The sequence below is a fragment of the Cherax quadricarinatus genome, chromosome 7 (genome assembly GCF_038502225.1).
Source record: "Cherax quadricarinatus isolate ZL_2023a chromosome 7, ASM3850222v1, whole genome shotgun sequence".
NCBI classification, from domain to species: domain Eukaryota; kingdom Metazoa; phylum Arthropoda; class Malacostraca; order Decapoda; family Parastacidae; genus Cherax; species Cherax quadricarinatus.
The window spans coordinates 19,880,863-19,901,255 of NC_091298.1; the positions used below are offsets into that span (position 1 = coordinate 19,880,863).

At 40.4% G+C, this 20,393-nt stretch overlaps 1 protein-coding gene across 1 annotated transcript in view; it reads right to left on the reverse strand.

The window, feature by feature from the left end:
• Nucleotides 1-20,393, reverse strand: part of LOC128687029 (unhealthy ribosome biogenesis protein 2 homolog) — a gene marked incomplete at its 5' end in the record, with an annotated part of 159,922 nt that overhangs the window by 50,500 nt on the left and 89,029 nt on the right. Inside the window, 1 exon segment of the mRNA XM_070082352.1 lies at nucleotides 15,141-15,382. Within this exon segment, the coding sequence (XP_069938453.1) occupies nucleotides 15,141-15,382 (242 nt within the window).

Consider the following 20,393-nt stretch of genomic DNA (forward strand, 5'->3'; position numbering starts at 1 on the left):
CCATAAAGACTTCACATCTCAAGTCCTTATCAGGAGTTACTTCTCTTCTTTGTTTTTTACTGGCACTAGGACCAGCTTGAGAGTCACTGGACCCCTGTCGCACAAAAAAAATTTCCAGAGAGCTCTGTTTCTGGCGTCTCTTTAAGATTTCCTTAAACTGGGACAAGGCGTTGTCACTGAACATGTTGCAGACTCAGCCTGCAACAGGTTTGTTTGGGTGACATTTCTCCACAAAACTTTGCAACTCATTCCACTTTGCATAAATGTCCTTAATCACTGAAGGCACCTTCTTCCCTCCCTTCTTCCTGATCCTCTGAAGCAATTTCCTCAGCTGTGGTCTGTTGTTGTTCCGGATGAAGGTCTTTTAGCTCTTCACTGTGATCCTCCACCAACTCTTCCACATCCTGGCCACTCACATCCAACCCCATGGACTTCCCCTAAGCTACAATAGATTCCACAACAGGCATAGGGCTGTCAGGTGTGTGTGGGGAAGTACCCTAGCTGGTGTGTGGGGAAGTACCCTGGCTGGTGTGTGGGGAAGTACCCTGGGTGGTGTGGGGAAGTACCCTGTCTGGTGTGTGGGGAAGTGCCCTGACTGGTGTGGGGAAGTACCCTGTCTGGTGTGTGGGGGAGGTACCCTGTCTGGTGTGTGGGGGAGGTACCCTGTCTGGTGTGTGGGGGAGGTACCCTGTCTGGTGTGTGGGGAAGTACCCCGGCTGGTGTGTGTGGGAAAGTACCCTGGCTGGTGTGTTCTTTCTTGAATTCTATTGTATTTCTCGCCTTCTTTATCAAAGGGCTGGCACTAGCAGCTTTCTTTGGGCCCTTGGTGGCTTATTTAGTAGTCATACACAATAAACAAGCACAAAACATCTACGTATTATTACAAAATGTTTCATATTACCTCACAGGGTAATGTTCACTCACCGAGAAACAATGCCACACTGACTCTGAATGTGTCTGTAGGAGGTTGTGTGTGCACAGGGCCACTGGGACATGTTCCATATGGCCACCGAAATCCAAGGGAAATCACGAAAACCAAGGCTATATTTTGATGAAAAAAGTTGCCGATAACCAAAATTCACGAAAACTGAGACTCACGAAAACAAAGGGTCCACTGTACATGTTTTACAGTAGTTCAGAAGGCACACAGAATGTTTATTTTATAACCCAGGATATTCCCTTGAACCTAATTTTTTTTTTCTAACACATCAGCTGTTTCCCACAAAGGTAGGGTGGCCCCAAAAAGAAAAACTTTCACCATCATTCACTCCATCACTGTCTTGCCAAAGGGGTGCTTACACCATGGTCATAAAATTACAACATTAACACTCCTCCTTCAGAGCGCAGGCACTGTACTACTTCCCATCTCCAGGACTCAAGTCTGGCCTGCCAGTTTCCCCGAATCCCTTCATAAATATTACTCTGCTCACACTCAAACAGCACGTCATGTCCTAAAAACCATTTGGCTCCAGTCTCTCCTATCTAACATGCTCACGCATGCTTGCTGGAAGTCCAAACTCCTCGCACACAAAACTTCCTTTGCCCCCTCCCTCCAACCTTTCCTAAGCCGACCTCTACCCCGCCTTCCCTCCACTATAGATTTATACACTCTTGAAGTCATTCTATTTTGTTCCATCCTCTCTACATGTCTGAAACAAAACAACAGCCCCTCCTCAGCCCTCTGGTAAATAGTTTTGGTAATCCCACACCTAATTTCCAAACTATGAATTCTCTGCATTATATTCACACCACACACTGCCCTCAGACACGACATCTCCACTGCCTCCAGCCTTCTCCTTGTTGCAACATTCACCACCCATGCTTCACACCCATGGTATAACTATACTCTCATACATTACCCTCTTTGCTTCCATGGACATAATTCTTTGTCTCCACAGACTCCTCATTGTACCACTCACCTTTTTCCCCTCGTCAATTCCATGATTCACCTCATCTTTCATAGACCCATCTGTTGATGCGTCCACTTCTAAATATCTAAATACATTCACCTCCTCCACACACTCTCCCTCCAACCTGATATCCAATCTTTCATTACCTAATTTTTTGTTATCCTTATCACCTTACTCTTTCCTATATTCACTTTCAATTTTCTTATTTTACATACCCTACCAAACTCATCCACCAACCTCTGCAACTTCTCTTCAGAATCTTCCAAAAGCACAGTGTCTTCAGCAAAGAGCATCTGTGACAACTTCCACTTTGTGTTGGATTCTTTATCTTTTAACCCCAAATCTCTTGCCAACAGCTGAGCATTCACTTCTCTTCAAACCCCATCTATAAATATACTGAACAACCATGGTGACATCATATATCCTTGTCTAAGGCTTACTTTTACTAGGATATAATATCCCTCTCTCCTATGTACTCTAACCTGAGACTCACTATCCTCGTAAAAACTTTTCACTGCTTTCAATAACCTACCTCTTATTCCATACATTTGCAACATCTGTCACATTGTCCCCCCTATCCACCCTGTCATACACCTTTTCCAAATCTATAAATGCCACAAAAACCTCTTTACCCTTATCTAAATATTGTTCACCTATATGTTTCACTGTGAACACTTGGTCTACACACCCTCTACCCTTCCTAAAGCCTCCTTGTTCATCTGCTATCCTACTTTCCGTCATACTCTTAATTCTTTCAATAATAACTCTACCATACACTTTACCAGGTATACTCAACAGACTACATACTTCTTTCTTTCAACACACTGGCCGTATCCCACTGAGGCGGGGTGGCCCAAAAGGAAAAACGAAAGTTTCTCCTTTTACATTTAGTAATATATACAGGAGAAGGGGTTACTAGCCCCTTGCTCCTGGCATTTTAGTCACCTCTTACAACACGCATGGCTTACGGAGGAAGAAATCTGTTCCACTTCCCCATGGAGGTAAGAGGAAATAAACAAGAACAAGAACTAGAAAGAAAATAGAAGAAAACCCAGAGGGGTGTGTATATATATGCTTGCACATGTATGTGTAGTGTGACCTAAGTGTAAGTAGAAGTAGCAAGACATACCTGAAATCTTGCATGTGTATGAAACAGAAAAAAAAGACACCAGCAATCCTACCATCGTGTAAAACAATTACAGGCTTCCGTTATACACTTACTTGGCAGGATGGTAGTACCTTCCTGGACGGATGCTGTCTACCAACCTACTACCTAGGTTCCATACCTAAATACAAACCATAAATAATTAACCCCTAGGTAATAGCTTTGTAGACAGCAATCACCCGCGGAGGTACTACTGTCCTGCCAAGTGAGTGCAAAACGGAAACCTGTAATTGTTTTACATGATGTTAGGATTGCTGGTGTTTTTCTTCCTGTCTCAAACATTCAAGATTTTAGGTACGTCTTGCTGCTTCTACTTTCACTTAGGTCACACTACACATGAATGTACAAGCATATACAGGTCTCCCTCAACATTCACGAGGGTTAGGGGATCAAGAGCCTCGCGAATGTTGAAAAACCGTAAATGTTTGGTGCCCCAATATATTGTAGGGAAATATATGTTATTAAATACCACTGCCTCAACCTCTGAATTATTGTGAAATGTTTGGAAGAGCAGGGAGACTAATATTCACTCCAGCATAAACAAAGTCACACTGACGATGTGTCAACCACTCCCTCGTATTTTTCTACAATTTCCTTCTTCAATTATATCGCATTTATTATTATTATTATTATTATTATTATTATTATTATTACTATTGTTATTATTAGCAATAGCAGAAATGTTCGATTCTTTGCTGTGTTCAAGAGTAAACACATGATGTCACCGTCTAATACCTGTCCGAATAGCCATTCCAATATGCAGTCATGAATGGGTTTACATTATTTATTCTGTAGTTTAATAGCAAATAATGAACAAACAACACACTCACCACACAGTGGTGGGAGGGCTGGCTGCCAGTTGCGGGGGTCGGAGGGAGAGTAGTAGGGACTTGCAGTGGTGGAGTGTGTGGTATTTAATAACATACATGTTATTAACATACATGTTATTAAATAACATACGTTATTAAAGCATAACTTGTATATATTTAGTACAGTTTACGACGTTTTCATGTATTTTATGATTATTCATGGTTCAACAAGTTAAGGAAGCAGTATTGTAATATATATATTTTTTTTTTATTATCACACTGGCCGATTCCCACCAAGGCAGGGTGGCCCGAAAAAGAAAAACTTTCACCATCATTCACTCCATCACTGTCTTGCCAGAAGGGTGCTTTACATTACAGTTTTTAAACTGCAACATTAACACCCCTCCTTCAGAGTGCAGGCACTGTACTTCCCATCTCCAGGACTCAAGTCCAGCCTGCCAGTTTCCCTGAACCCCTTCATAAATGTTACTTTGCTCACACTCCAACAGCACGTCAAGTATTAAAAACCATTTGTCTCCATTCACTCCTATCAAACACGCTCACGCATGCCTGCTGGAAGTCCAAGCCCCTCGCACACAAAACCTCCTTTACCCCCTCCCTCCAACCTTTCCTAGGCCGACCCCTACCCCGCCTTCCTTCCACTACAGACTGATACACTCTTGAAGTTATTCTGTTTCGCTCCATTCTCTCCACATGTCCGAACCACCTCAACAACCCTTCCTCAGCCCTCTGGACAACAGTTTTGGTAATCCCGCACCTCCTCCTAACTTCCAAACTACGAATTCTCTACATTATATTCACACCACACATTGCTCTCAGACATGACATCTCCACTGCCTCCAGCCTTCCCCTCGCTGCAACATTCATCACCCATGCTTCACACCCATATAAGAGCGTTGGTAAAACTATACTCTCATACATTCCCCTCTTTGCCTCCAAGGACAAAGTTCTTTGACTCCACAGACTCCTAAGTGCACCACTCACCCTTTTCCCCTCATCAATTCTATGATTCACCTCATCTTTCACAGACCCATCCGCTGACACGTCCACTCCCAAATATCTGAATACATTCACCTCCTCCATACTCTCTCCCTCCAATCTGATATCCAATCTTTCATCACCTAATCTTTTTGTTATCCTCATAACCTTACTCTTTCCTGTATTCACTTTCAATTTTCTTCTTTTTGCACACCCTACCAAATTCATCCACCAATCTCTGCAACTTCTCTTCAGAATCTCCCAAGAGCACAGTGTCATCAGCAAAGAGCAACTGTGACAACTCCCACTTTATGTGTGATTCTTTATCTTTTAACTCCACGCCTCTTGCCAAGACCCTCGCATTTACTTCTCTTACAACCCCATCTATAAATATATTAAACAACCACGGTGACATCACACATCCTTGTCTAAGGCCTACTTTTACTTGGAAATAATTTCCCTCTTTCCTACATACTCTAACTTGAGCCTCACTATCCTCGTAAAAACTCTTCACTGCTTTCAGTAACCTACCTCCTACACCATACACCTGCAACATCTGCCACATTGCCCCCCTATCCACCCTGTCATACGCCTTTTCCAAATCCATAAATGCCACAAAGACCTCTTTAGCCTTATCTAAATACTGTTCACTTATATGTTTCACTGAAAACACCTGGTCCACACACCCCCTACCTTTCCTAAAGCCTCCTTGTTCATCTGCTATCCTATTCTCCGTCTTACTCTTAATTCTTTCAATAATAACTCTACCATACACTTTGCCAGGTATACTCAACAGACTTATCCCCCTATAATTTTTGCACTCTCTTTTATCCCCTTTGCCTTTATACAAAGGAACTATGCATGCTCTCTGCCAATCCCTAGGTACCTTACCCTCTTCCATACATTTATTAAATAATTGCACCAACCACTCCAAAACTATATCCTCCAGGTAAACTCCACCTGCTTTTAACATTTCTATCTTTATCCCATCAATCCCGGCTGCCTTACCCCCTTTCATTTTACCTACTGCCTCACGAACTTCCCCCACACTCACAACTGGCTCTTCCTCACTCCTACAAGATGTTCCTCCTTGCCCTATACACGAAATCACAGCTTCCCTATCTTCATCAACATTTAACGATTCCTCAAAATATTCCCTCCATCTTCCCAATACCTCTAACTCTCCATTTAATAACTCTCCTCTCTTATTTTTAACTGACAAATCCATTTGTTCTCTAGGCTTTCTTAACTTGTTAATCTCACTCCAAAACTTTTTTTTATTTTCAACAAAATTTGTTGATAACATCTCACCCACTCTCTCATTTGCTCTCTTTTTACATTGCTTCACCACTCTCTTAACCTCTCTCTTTTTCTCCATATACTCTTCCCTCCTTGCATCACTTCTACTTTGAAAACACTTCTCATATGCTAACTTTTTCTCCCTTACTACTCTCTTTACATCATCATTCCACCAATCGCTCCTCTTCCCTCCCGCACCCACTTTCCTGTAACCACAAACTTCTGCTGAACACTCTAACACTACATTTTTAAACCTACCCCATACCTCTTCGACCCCATTGCCTATGCTCTCATTAGCCCATCTATCCTCCAATAGCTGTTTATATCTTACCCTAACTGCCTCCTCTTTTAGTTTATAAACCTTCACCTCTCTCTTCCCTGATGCTTCTATTCTCCTTGTATCCCATCTACCTTTTACTCTCAGTGTAGCTATAACTAGAAAGTGATCTGATATATCTGTGGCCCCTCTATAAACATGTACATCCTGAAGTCTACTCAATAGTCTTTTATCTACCTATACATAATCCAACAAACTACTGTCATTTCGCCCTACATCATATCTTGTATACTTATTTATCCTCTTTTTCTTAAAATATGTATTACCTATAACTAAACCCCTTTCTATACAAAGTTCAATCAAAGGGCTCCCATTATCATTTACACCTGGCACCCCAAACTTACCTACCACACCCTCTCTAAAAGTTTCTCCTACTTTAGCATTCAGGTCCCCTACCACAATTACTCTCTCACTTGGTTCAAAGGCTCCTATACATTCACTTAACATCTCCCAAAATCTCTCTCTCTCCTCTGCATTCCTCTCTTCTCCAGGTGCATACACGCTTATTATGACCCACTTCTCGCATCCAACCTTTACTTTAATCCACATAATCCTTGAATTTACACATTCATATTCTCTTTTCTCCTTCCATAACTGATCATTCAACATTACTGCTACCCCTTCCTTTGCTCTAACTCTCTCAGATACTCCAGATTTAATCCCATTTATTTCCCCCCACCGAAACTCCCGTACCCCCTTCAGCTTTGTTTCACTTAGGGCCAGGACATCCAACTTCTTTTCATTCATAACATCAGCAATCATCTGTTTCTTGTCATCCGCACTACATCCATGCACATTTAAGCATCCCAGTTTTATAAAGTTTTTCTTCTTCTCGTTTTTAGTAAATGTCTACAGGAGAAGGGGTTACTAGCCCATTGCTCCCGGCATTTTAGTCGTCTCATACGACACGCATGGCTTACGGAGGAAAGATTCTTTTCCACTTCCCCATGGACAATAGAAGAAATAAAGAGGAACAAGAGCTATTTAGAAAAAGGAGAAAAACCTAGATGTATGTATATATATATGCATGTGCGTGTCTGTGAAGTGTGACCAAAGTGTAAGTAGGAGTAGCAAGATATCCCTGTTATCTAGCGTGTTTATGAGACAGAAAAAGAAACCAGCAATCCTACCATCATGCAAAACAGTTACAGGTTTCTGTTTCACAGTCATCTGGCAGGACGGTAGTACTTCCCTGGGTGGTTGCTGTCTACCAACCTACTACCTACTAATATATTTCCCTACAATATATTGGGGCACCAAAGATTTACGGTTTTTCAACATTCGCGAGGCTCTTGATCCCCTAACCCCCGTGAATGTTGAGTGAGACCTGTATATGCTTGTACATGCATGTGTAGTGTGACCTAAGTGTAAGTAGAAGCAGCAAGACGTACCTAAAATCTTGAATGTTTGAGACAGGAAAAAAAACACCAGCAATCCTAACATCATATAAAACAATTACAGGTTTCCGTTTTGCACTCACTTGGCAGGACAGTAGTACCATATATGTTATAAATAATAGTAGTACATATTATTAATAACATGTATTATTATTAACATGTATGTTATTAAATACCATTGCCTCAATCACTGCCTCTACCACTCCAGTCACACTCAATTTACAAGCACCAAACACAGTGAATTACAGTGGACCCCCGCATAGCGACTTTAATCCGTGCAAGAGGGCTCATTGTTATGCGAAATGATCGGTATGCGAATGAATTTTCCCCATAAGAAATAATGGAAATCAAATTAATCCGTGCAAGACACCCAAAAGTATGAAAAAAAAAAAATTTTACCACATGAAATGTTAATTTTAATACACACAAACTGAAAAAGGCATGCACAATTACATGACACTTACTTTTATTGAAGATCTGGTGATGATTGATGGGATGGGAGGAGGGGAGAGAGTGTGTTAGTGTTTAGAAGGGGAATCCCCTTCCATTAAGACTTGAGGTGTCGAGTCCTTTTCTGGGGTTACTTCCCTTCTTCTTTTAATGCCACTAGGACCAGCTTCAGAGTCACTGGACTTCTTTCGCACAACATATCTGTCCATAGTGGCCTGTACCTCTCGTTCCTTTATGACTTCCCTAAAGTGTTTCACAACATTGTCAGTGTACAGGTTGCCAACACGGCTTGCAATAGCTGTGTGAGGGTGATTTTCATCCATGAAGGTTTGCACTTCAAGCCACTTTGCACAGATTTCCTTAATCTTTGTAGTAGGCAACTTCTTCAATTTCTCTCTCCCCTCCTCTGAACCAGTTTCCTCAGGTCTGGCCTCTTGCTGTTGAAGTTGATCTATCAGCTCATCAGTGGTTAGTTCTTCATTGTCCTCCTCCACCAACTCTTCCACATCCTCCCCACTAACCTCCAACCCCAAGGACTTTCCCAATGCCACAATGGATTCCTCAACTGGCATAATCCTCTCAGGGTTAGCCTCAAACCCTTCAAAATCCCTTTTGTCTACACATTCTGGCCACAGTTTCTTCCAAGCAGAGTTCAAGGTCTTCTTAGTCACTCCCTCCCAAGCCTTACCTATAAGGTTTACACAATTGAGGATATTAAAGTGCTCTCTCCAAAACTCTCTTAGAGTCAGTTGAGTTTCTGAGGTCACTACAAAGCACCTTTCAAACAGAGCTTTTGTGTACAGTTTTTTGAAGTTTGCAATAACCTGCTGGTCCATGGGCTGCAGGAGAGGAGTGGTATTAGGAGGCAAAAACTTCACCTTAATGAATTTCATGTCCCCATAAAGTCGCTCTGCCACGTCTGTAGGATGACCAGGGGCATTGTCTAACACCAGGAGGCACTTAAGTTCTAATTTCTTTTCAGTTAGGTAATCTTTCACATTGGGGCAAATGCATGGTGTAACCAGTCATAGAAAAAGTCCCTAGTGACCCATGCCTTACTGTTTGCCCTCCACAGCACACACAAATTCTCCTTGAGGACATTCTTTTGCCTGAACGGTCTGGGAGTTTCAGAGTGATACACTAATAAAGGCTTCACTTTGCAATCACCAGTAGCATTGGAACACATCAACAAAGTAAGCCTGTCTTTCATAGGCTTATGTCCTGGGAGTGCCTTTTCCTCCTCAGTAATGTAGGTCCTGCTTGTCATTTTCTTCCAAAACAGGCCTGTTTCATCACAATTAAACACTTGTTCAGGTTTCAGTCCTTCACTGTCTATGTACTCCTTGAATTCCTGCACATATTTTTCAGCTGCTTTGTGGTCTGAACTGGCAGCCTCACCATGCCTTATCACACTATGTATGCCACTACGCTTCTTAAATCTCTCAAACCAACCTTTGCTGGCCTTAAATTCACTCACATCATCACTAGTTGCAGGCATTTTTTTAATTAAATCCTCATGCAACTTCCTAGCCTTTTCGCTTATGATCGCTTGAGAGACGCTATCTCCTGCTAGCTGTTTTTCATTTATCCACACCAATAAGTCTCTCTCAACATCTTCCATCACTTGCGATCTCTGTTTCGAAAACACAGTTAAACCTTTGGCAAGAACAGCTTCCTTGATTGCCTTTCTGTTGCCCACAATAGTAGCGATGGTTGATTTGGGTTTCTTGTACAACCTGGCCAGGTCGGCGACACGCACTCCACTTTCATACTTATCAATGATCTCTTTCTTCATCTCTATAGTAATTCTCACCCTTATTGCTGTAGGGTTGGCACTAGAAGCTTTCTTGGGGCCCATGGTCACTTATTTGGCAGATAAAATCACCAAAAACACTGTAATAATACGAAATGTTCCGATTGTATGCTTGGATGTTACCGCGGAGGCTGGCTGGTAAACAATGCCACCGGTGGCACATGTGAGGCTGGCTAAGGGCGCACATTGGACGCGTCTCGGACGAAGAGCGGTGAGCGGGTTTTTGAGCGGTATGCGAGGCAAAATTTTTGCGATAAAAGCGAGTGGTATGTGGATTGTACGTTATGTGATGGTGACGGTATGTGGGGGTCCACTGTATTGTGAAATGTTTGTAAGAGCAGGGAGACTAATGTTCACTCCAGCATAAACAAAGTCACACTGACGATGTGTCAACCACTCCCTCGTATTTTTGTACAATTTCCTTCTTCAATTACATCATTATTATTATTATTATTATTATTATTATTATTATTATTATTATTATTATTATTACTATTGTTATTATTAGCTGTAGCAGAAATGTTTAATTCTTTGCAGTGTTCAAGAGTAAACACATGATGTCACCGTCTAATACCTGTCCGAATAGCCATTCCAATATGCAGTCATGAATGGGTTTACATTATTTATTCTGTAGTTTAATAGCAAATAATGAACAAACAAAACACTCACCACTGAGTGGTGGGAGGGCTGGCTGCCAGTTGCGGGGGTCGGAGGGAGGGTAGTAGGGACTCGCAGGTGGCGGGAAACTTAAAAATGATTTGGTGGCTGGGAATTTGGTGGTTGGGAATTCGCGAATGTGTGAAGCCCGTGAAAGTTGAAAACGTGAATGTTGAGGGAGACCTGTGTATACACACCCCTCTGTGTTTTCATCTATTTTCTTACTATTCCTTGTTCTTGTTTATTTCCGCTCATTTCCATGGGGAAGTGGAATAGAATTCTTTCTCCGTACACCATGTGTGTCATAAGAGGCGACTAAAATGCTAGGAGCAAGCGACTAGTAACCTCTTCTGTTGTATACATTACTAAAATTAAAAAAGAGAAACTTTAGTTTTTCTTTTTAGGTCACTCTGCCTCCGTGGGATACAGCCTGGTTGTTGAAAAAAAAATTAACCTAGAATAACCCAATATCATCAAACAATATAGTAACTTATTTCCAAGTTCTGAGGAGTATTACACCTTGAAACAACTAATATCCTGAGTATTCCTCGTACACAGTATTAGAAGACCATAGTAACAAACAGAAAAAACAATTATTTCACCAATACGCAGTGGACCCTCCGTTTTCGTCGATCTCCGCTATCACCGATTTTGGTTTTGGCCGACTTTTTTCATCAATTTTTTGGGCTCCGTTTTCGTTGATTACCTCTGCTTTCATCGACTGTATGGAACCTGTCCAGTGCCCAGCACACAGACAAAGCCACCTCCCACACCATTCTCAGCCAATATAGCAATGTTTCTCAGTGAGTGAACATATCCTGCCAAGTCATACGAAACATTTCGTAATAATCCATTGTGTTTGCCACTTGTTTGTGTGTGACTGCTAAATAAGCCACTATAGGCCCTGAGAAAGCTTCCAGTGCCAGCCCTTTAGTAAAGAATGTGAGAAACACGATAAAATTCAAGAAAAAGTTTGTAGAAAAACACGAAAGTGGTGGTGGTAGTGATGGTGGAAGAGGGTGGTAGTGATGATGGTAGAGGGTAGTAATGGTTGTGATGGTGGTAGTGTTGGTTGTAGAGGGTGGTAGTGATGTTGGTAGAGGGTAGTAGTAGTTGTGATGGTGGTAGTGGTTGTGATGCTGGTAGAGGGTGGTAGTGATGCTGGTAGAGGGTGGTAGTGGTTGTGATGGTGGTAGAGGGTGCCTTCTTCAGTGATTCTACTAACTCCTCCAATGTTGTTGGAGTTATATAGGGCTACAGAAAACACCACTGCCTCAGCTGCACCCTTCACCAACATTATGGACAACTTATGCTCACAGTGGCCCTTATACACCCAACAACAACAACAGAACACCTGTCGTTACATACATAATGACTTATTTTATTCATTCTAGAGTATATGTCATGTTTCTATGTTATTAATATTGTTTATTATGTCATATTAGTTGAACTGTGATAGATAAATAAGCCGTAGAGTTGATATTAGTGTCATATTCTCCAATAATAAACTCACCTCCCTCTCCCCCTCTGCCTGGTCTGCCATACACCAACAAGTCTTTTCAATAAAGGTAAGTGTGATGTTAAATGTTCATTTATACATTTTATTAGTGCTTTATATTTATCTGTCATTCTTTTCTGCATGTAAATCTATATTTAAGCTAGGGAAGTGGCTAGGGAAGTCACCCCTGATAAGGACTTGGTACCTAGAGTCCTTATGGAGGGGGATTCCCCTTCCAAACAATAACCTCTCTTCCCTCCTCCCTGTGTTCAATCCATCAACAACAGCCTTCAATAGAGGTAAGTGTCATGTGTAATGTTCATTCTTTTGTGCAAGTAAATCTATCTTTAAGGTAAAAAAAAATATTTTGTTGATACTTCTGGGTGTCTGAAACGGATTAATTCCATTTACATTTCGGTTTTGGCCGATGGCTCTGGAACGGATTAAACATGAAAACAGAGGGTCCACTGTATACTGTATATTCCAAGTGGAGCAATGTTGGGCTAGTATTTTCCAATGTTTTCAGTGCTAAAACATCTTTAAAGACTTCAAAAATCATAAGAAAATAATGTACATAGTATTAAACATTAAAAGAAATTAAAAACTGAAAAACAATCATAATATGGCATCAATAAATTGTAAAATATAAATATTGTTGGTGCATTTATGCTGCTGTTGCCAAAGAGTGATTATTATTTTGCCTAGCTCAGCACACCACAAAATTGTGTTTTCATCAGATTCCACTGAATTTAATCTTATTCGGTTAATAAAAACGCACTCTTTCATTCTATAAGAAAATATCTTTTTTTTTTTTTTTTTTCAAAATTTTCCCCAACACACAGGAATTTTTCTTTCTAGGTATGCTACAGTGTAGGAGTTAATGATGAGCACTGTCCAGTATAATATCTGTACTTCTTTTTTTTTTTTAACACGTTGGCTGTTTCCTGCCAAGGGAGGGTGACCCAAAAAAGAGAAAAAACTTTCATCATTCAAAACTTTCACCACCATTCTTATACCCTTTAATGTGTTGACAGTGAGTTACATTACCTATCCCTAGACATTCCTCAGGCAAGGTTATGGCTTGTCAGCTGCAATGCATTGTAAATTTGTTGCAGCCTTTAAAAATAATGAACAAGTTTATAATTATGAAAAAGAAAATACAAGGAAAGCAAAAGATACTGGTCAAAATGTACAGGAAAAAGATTATGTATATTGTTCCCATAACAACCAAGGCAAAGATGACCATACAAAAAATCTATTTAGATAATCAATTACTAATGAACTTATTTCTTCTCCAGATTACTATTACAGCGATCCTTGTGCTATGATATTAATTCGTTTCAGAAGACAAAGTGGCTGCCACTCTCCAACTCACTGCTGGTAACCTTTACCTCCTTACCAGATCAAACCACCGCCCACTCACTCCCAAGCCCATCTAGGCGAAGTTTCAGTCTCCTATTTTCCTCCTGAAGAAGTAGAACCTCCTTCTTCAACACTTTAGCCTGAGATTCTAAAACACGTAAAAGACATACAGTACGTCAAAGCTATTATAATTCGAACCCTAAAATACATGGTTTGATGGTAATTCTGTCTAAAAGTGGCCAAATTACTACCTTCTATACTTATAGGGTAATTCTAACAATGAAATAAGAAGTTTATTCTGCTCAATCAGTAAAACAGAAGGCAAATTAGCAAAAGGTATGAGCAAAGAAACTAGCCTATTGTTGGCCTCAAAGTGGGCGAAATAGCAATTGCATAGTGTTCCCGACATCCCATTTTGCACCTACATAATTCTTTAAGTTTTTCATCAAATGTTATAGTTTTTGGTGTCATCACCTTTAAAAAAAAGATTCTCTAGCATTTTAGAAGATAATTTTTTTTTATTGTGACACTGACTGCACTTTAATTTTCACGGGTTGCAATAGTGAAAGGTTCAACTGCATACACTGCTGCTTCCCTCTACTACATACTTTATCAAACTCACTAAACTTAATGATATCCCTGAAATTAATGAGAAACTGAAATTCAGAATCTACACTGCAACAGCAAAAAATAATTTCTCAAAAGAAATGAAACACTGCACCTGTCAACTCAGGTGTAATGACCTTCTGTAAAGACATTCAGTGTCACTCCCTTCATAGTGTCTTCCATATTCAGTGGCACTCATTCTTTCACAGCGTCTCCCATATTCAGCAGCACTCGTTCTTTCATAATGACTTCCATATTTAGTGACACCATTCTTTCATAATGTCTTCCATGCATATTCAGTGGCATCCATTCTTTCATAATGCATTCCATATTCAGTAGTGTTGAAAATGATATAAAATACAAACAAGTATCTACTAGTTATAAGTGAGAAGCGTTGAATTAGAGAGGGACTTGCCTTACTTCTACTAGTGAATCCCATCTCACCTTCGACAGTATTTAAAACCCCGTTCTCATTCTTCAGCTTCATGTCGTTCCATATCATGGAGCTGAACTATTCTCCAGGCAGAGGGACTGACCACTTCAAATATTTTTTCTCCAAGGTTGATGGACTGATTACATCATCCTTATTTCACTACTACTGCTTCCTCTGTATTTGACTGAAGAAGCCTACTGTGTAGGTGAAATGTTTCATCAAAATAGATACCCAACTGCTGTATATGTGCCTTAATCTTTATATTCAGTTGCAGTGTGAACCACCAGTCCCACCAGTTACATAAAAAAAGGTATAAGAAAACATGTTCAGTGAAAAGACCTTATACAGCCAGTTTAGGCACCTATAATGGTAAGTACTGGTGAACTATGAACAAAAACTACGAACCTTGCAATGACAGGAAGATGACCATCATCAATGAAGGGCAGAATATAAACAAGATGAACAGTCATTAACAGAGATACGTTGCTTCCCCACAAGTCCATTGCACTCATCAAGTACTTGGTCAGAGTTTCCAGAGTTTCTTTAGTGGGATTCTGGTTTGAGTGGTTGCACACTGTAGCCAAGCTTAAAGCACATCTGTGATGTTTAAGAGCTGCTTGACTGAACTTTTGTATAACTAGCTGCACCTGAAATTAATATTTTTTTGCATTCAGCTTAATAAATCACAAATAATTAATGTGCGACAAAAATGTTTTCAAATTTAAATATGTTCTTACATGGAATTCAAGCTTCATAATTGCAAAAATGACTCCTATATCCACTAGTGAAAAGCTTTAGATTAAAAGCCTAAAAAAGAAACCGCTAACTGTACATACAGTACTGTATTTGTGTCACTGCTCATTATTATAGAGTAAACCCTCTCAAGACGCAAGGGTTAGTGCCTGATATCCAGTGCCTTATGAAAACAGCTTTATGTGAAATACAAAACATATACATGTACAAATACAAATTTTTATTTCCTTATATGATAAAAGAGGAGGCAGTTAGGGAAAGATATAAACAGCTATTGGAGGATAGATGGGCTAATGAGAGCATAGGCAATGGGGTCAAAGAGGTATGGGGTAGGTTTAAAAATGTAGTGTTAGAGTGTTCAGCAGAAGTTTGTGGTTACAGGAAAGTGGGTGCGGGAGGGAAGAGGAGCGATTGGTGGAATGATGATGTAAAGAGAGTAGTAAGGGAGAAAAAGTTAGCATATGAGAAGTTTTTACAAAGTAGAAGTGATGCAAGGAGGGAAGAGTATATGGAGAAAAAGAGAGAGGTTAAGAGAGTGGTGAAGCAATGTAAAAAGAGAGCAAATGAGAGAGTGGGTGAGATGTTATCAACAAATTTTGTTGAAAATAAGAAAAAGTTTTGGAGTGAGATTAACAAGTTAAGGAAGCCTAGAGAACAAATGGATTTGTCAGTTAAAAATTGGAGAGGAGAGTTATTAAATGGAGAGTTAGAGGTATTGGGAAGATGGAAGGAATATTTTGAGGAATTGTTAAATGTTGATGAAGATAGGGAAGCTGTGATTTCGTGTATAGGGCAAGGAGAAATAACATCTTGTAGGAGTGAGGAAGAGCCAGTTGTGAGTGTGGGGGAAGTTCGTGAGGCAGTAGGTAAAATGAAAGGGGGTAAGGCAGCCGGGATTGATGGGATAAAGATAGAAATGTTAAAAGTAGGTGGGGATATAGTTTTGGAGTGGTTGGTGCAATTATTTAATAAATGTATGGAAGAGGGTAAGGTACCTAGGGATTGGCAGAGAGCATGCATAGTTCCTATGTATAAAGGCAAAGGGGACAAAAGAAAGTGCAAAAATTATAGGGGGATAAGTCTGTTGAGTATACCTGGTAAAGTGTATGGTAGAGTTATTATTGAAAGAATTAAAAGTAAGACTGAGAATAGGATAGCAGATGAATAAGGAGGCTTTAGGAAAGGTAGGGGGAGTGTGGACCAGGTGTTTACAGTGAAACATATAAGTGAACAGTATTTAGATAAGGCTAAAGAGGTCTTTGTGGCATTTATGGATTTGGAAAAGGCGTATGACAGGGTGGATAGGGGGGCAATGTGGCAGATGTTGCAGGTGTATGGTGTAGGGGGTAGGTTACTGAAAGCAGTGAAGAGTTTTTACGAGGATAGTGAGGCTCAAGTTAGAGTACATAGGAAAGAGGGAAATTATTTCCCAGTAAAAGTAGGCCTTAGACAGGGATGTGTGATGTCACCATGGTTGTTTAATATATTTATAGATGGGGTTGTAAGAGAAGTAAATGCGAGGGTCTTGACAAGAGGCGTGGAGTTAAAAGATAAGGAATCACACATAAAGTGGGAGTTGTCACAGTTGCTCTTTGCTGATGACACTGTGCTCTTGGGAGATTCTGAAGAGAAGTTGCAGAGATTGGTGGATGAATTTGGTAGGGTGTGCAAAAGAAGAAAATTAAAAGTGAACACAGGAAAGAGTAAGGTTATGAGGATAACAAAAATATTAGGTGATGAAAGATTGGATATCAGATTGGAGGGAGAGAGTATGGAGAAGGTGAATGTATTCAGATATTTGGGAGTGGACGTGTCAGCGGATGGGTCTATGAAGGATGAGGTGAATCATAGAATTGATGAGGGGAAAAGGGTGAGTGGTGCACTTAGGAGTCTGTGGAGACAAAGAACTTTGTCCTTGGAGGCAAAGAGGGGAATGTATGAGAGCATAGTTTTACCAACACTCTTATATGGGTGTGAAGCATGGGTGATGAATGTTGTAGCAAGGAGAAGGCTGGAGGCAGTGGAGATGTTATGTCTGAGGGCAATGTGTGGTGTGAATATAATGCAGAAAATTCGTAGTTTGGAAGTTAGGAGGAGGTGCGGGATTACCAAAACTGTTGTCCAGAGGGCTGAGGAAGGGTTGTTGAGGTGGTTCGGACATGTAGAGAGAATGGAGCGAAACAGAATGACTTCAAGAGTGTATCAGTCTGTAGTGGAAGGAAGGCGGGGTAGGGGTCGGCCTAGGAAAGATTGGAGGAAGGGGGTAAAGGAGGTTGTGTGCGAGGGGCTTGGACTTCCAGCAGGCGTGCGTGAGCGTGTTTGATAGGAATGAATGGAGACGAATGGTTTTTAATACTTGACGTGCTGTTGGAGTGTGAGCAAAGTAACATTTATGAAGGGGTTCAGGGAAACCGGCAGGCTGGACTTGAGTCCTGGAGATGGGAAGTACAGTGCCTGCACTCTGAAGGAGGGGTGTTAATGTTGCATTTTAAAAACTGTAGTGTAAAGCACCCTTCTGGCAAGACAGTGATGGAGTGAATGATGGTGAAAGTTTTTCTTTTTCGGGTCACCCTGCCTTGGTGGGAATCGGCCAGTGTGATAATAATAATAAAATGATAAAAAATAATGTAGTTTACATGTAAGAAAACACTGGAAGGCACAAAAGAAAGCCACTAGTATGCAATGAAATTTTGGGAAAATAGGGCTAGATTCCCAGACCAAATTTGCCAAATAACTTTTTTAATTCAACTAGCACATATAATACAATGTATCTTGCTTTATATTATATTCAGTCACTGAGTGTTAACACTGAAATGTATGAAGAGGGTTGGTGTGGCCTACTGGGCTGAGGTGGATGATGGCTCTTGTGTTGATGTGAATACTGTGTCAGTGGGTGTACTGGAGTGCTCAAGTACAGTGGACCCCCGGTTTACGATATTATTTCATTCCAGAAGTATGTTCATGTGCCATTACTGAACGAATTTATTCCCATAAGGAATATTGTGAATTAGATTAGTCCATTTCAGACCCCCAAACATACACGTACAAACGCACTTACATAAATACACTTACATAATTGGTCGCATTGGGAGCTGATCGTAAACCAGGGGTCCACTGTATTCTGTAATGTGTTGGTGGTCTACTATACTCTGCAGTATAGTAGACCACCACCTTTCATGCCTCCAGTTGCTGAATTTTGGCCTGTTTGCGATTTATTTTTTTTTATTTATTTCCTACTTTCACTCCAAAGGTTCCCTGCCTTTTGCAGCGACTTTTTTTCCAGTTACAATACTTGAATTATAAAAAAAAAAAAATATTCTTGGTTAGTTTTTACCAAACACATTCATACTGTCATTATGCTTATTTTTTGCATGTATTGAGAACTCCTGTGACAAAGTGCTTCTGAAAGATTCTGAAGTTCAAAGGTTGGTAGATGAATTTAAGAGAACATGTAAAAGAAGGAAATTAAAAACAAACATAGGAAAGAGCAAAGTGATAAGAGTAGCAAAAAATTTAAGTAATGAAGGATTGGATATCAGACTGGAAGGAGGGAGTATGGAGAAAGTGAATGTGTTCAGATATTTGGGAGCGGACTTCAGCAAATGGGTCAATGAAAGATGAGGTCAACCATAGAACTGAAGTGTAAAAAAAAAAGTGAGCAGTGCTTTGAGGCATTTGTGGAGACAAAGAACCTCATCAATAGAGGCAAAAAGGGAATTTACCAGAGTATAAGGGTACAAACACTCATACAGATGTGAAGCATGGGTTGTAAATGTTGCAGCAAGGATGCTGGAGGCTGTCTGAGGGCAATGTGTGGTGTGAATATTATGCAGAGAATTCATAGTTTAGAGATTAGAAAGAGGTGGGGGATTACTAAAAATACTGTTCAGAAGGCTGAAGAGGGGTTACTGAGGTGGTTTGGACATTTAGAGAGGTTGGAGAAAATAGGATGACCTGGAGGGTGTATAAATCATAGTGGAAGGAAGGACAGGTAAGGGTAGTCTTAGTAAAGGTTGGATGGAGGGGTTAAAGGTTTTGTATGTGAGGGGCTTGGACATCCAGCAGGCATTCACGAATGTGTCAGAGTGGAGGAAATTGGCTTTTTATGACACTGTGCTGATGGAATGTAAGCAAGGTAATATTTATGAAGGAATAAAGGAAACTGGTTAGTCAGACTTGAGTCCTGAATCAAATCAAATCAAATCAAATCAAATAAAGTTTATTGTCTATAAGGGTTACAATGTGGGGTTTACAGGTTTTAGGTATTCTGTGGTTTACATGTTATAACATACTAATTACAGAGAGGGGGCCACTAGGACACCTAGCATGGCTAGGCATTTCGGGCAGACTTAGATTAATTCTTAACATTAAATCCTTACAGATTATGGTATTAAGGCTAAGTGACTACATTATAATTTGTGAGTTTAGCAATGTGAATGCTTTTGTTTTGGCACAATACAAAGTGTCTATATTGGAGTATCAGAGGCAAACTTATGACTAGTTAGGATTCATTATTTTAAGATTAAGATTAGTATTTCTGTGTTTATAGTCAGTGGGTGAGTGAGTGTAATTGTGAACCACCAGGTGGTTATCATGTAGTTAGTTGTCGGGGTGTAACAGGGAGATAAGATGTTTTCTAACTGTAGGGTGTTCCAGATTTTAGGTCTTTTGAAATACACTGAATTTTTGTAAAGGTTTAGTTGGACACGGGGAATGTCACAGAGATGTTTGTGTCTGGTGTTGTGCCTGTGGATCCTGTCACAGCTATCAAGAAAGCATTTTAGGTCAAGGTTAATATTGGAATTTAAGGTCCTGTAAGGTCCTGAAGGTGGGAAGTACAGTGCCTACACTTTGAAGGAAGGCTGGGGATACTGCAGTTTGGAGGGGCATCTAAGCAGTAATGTC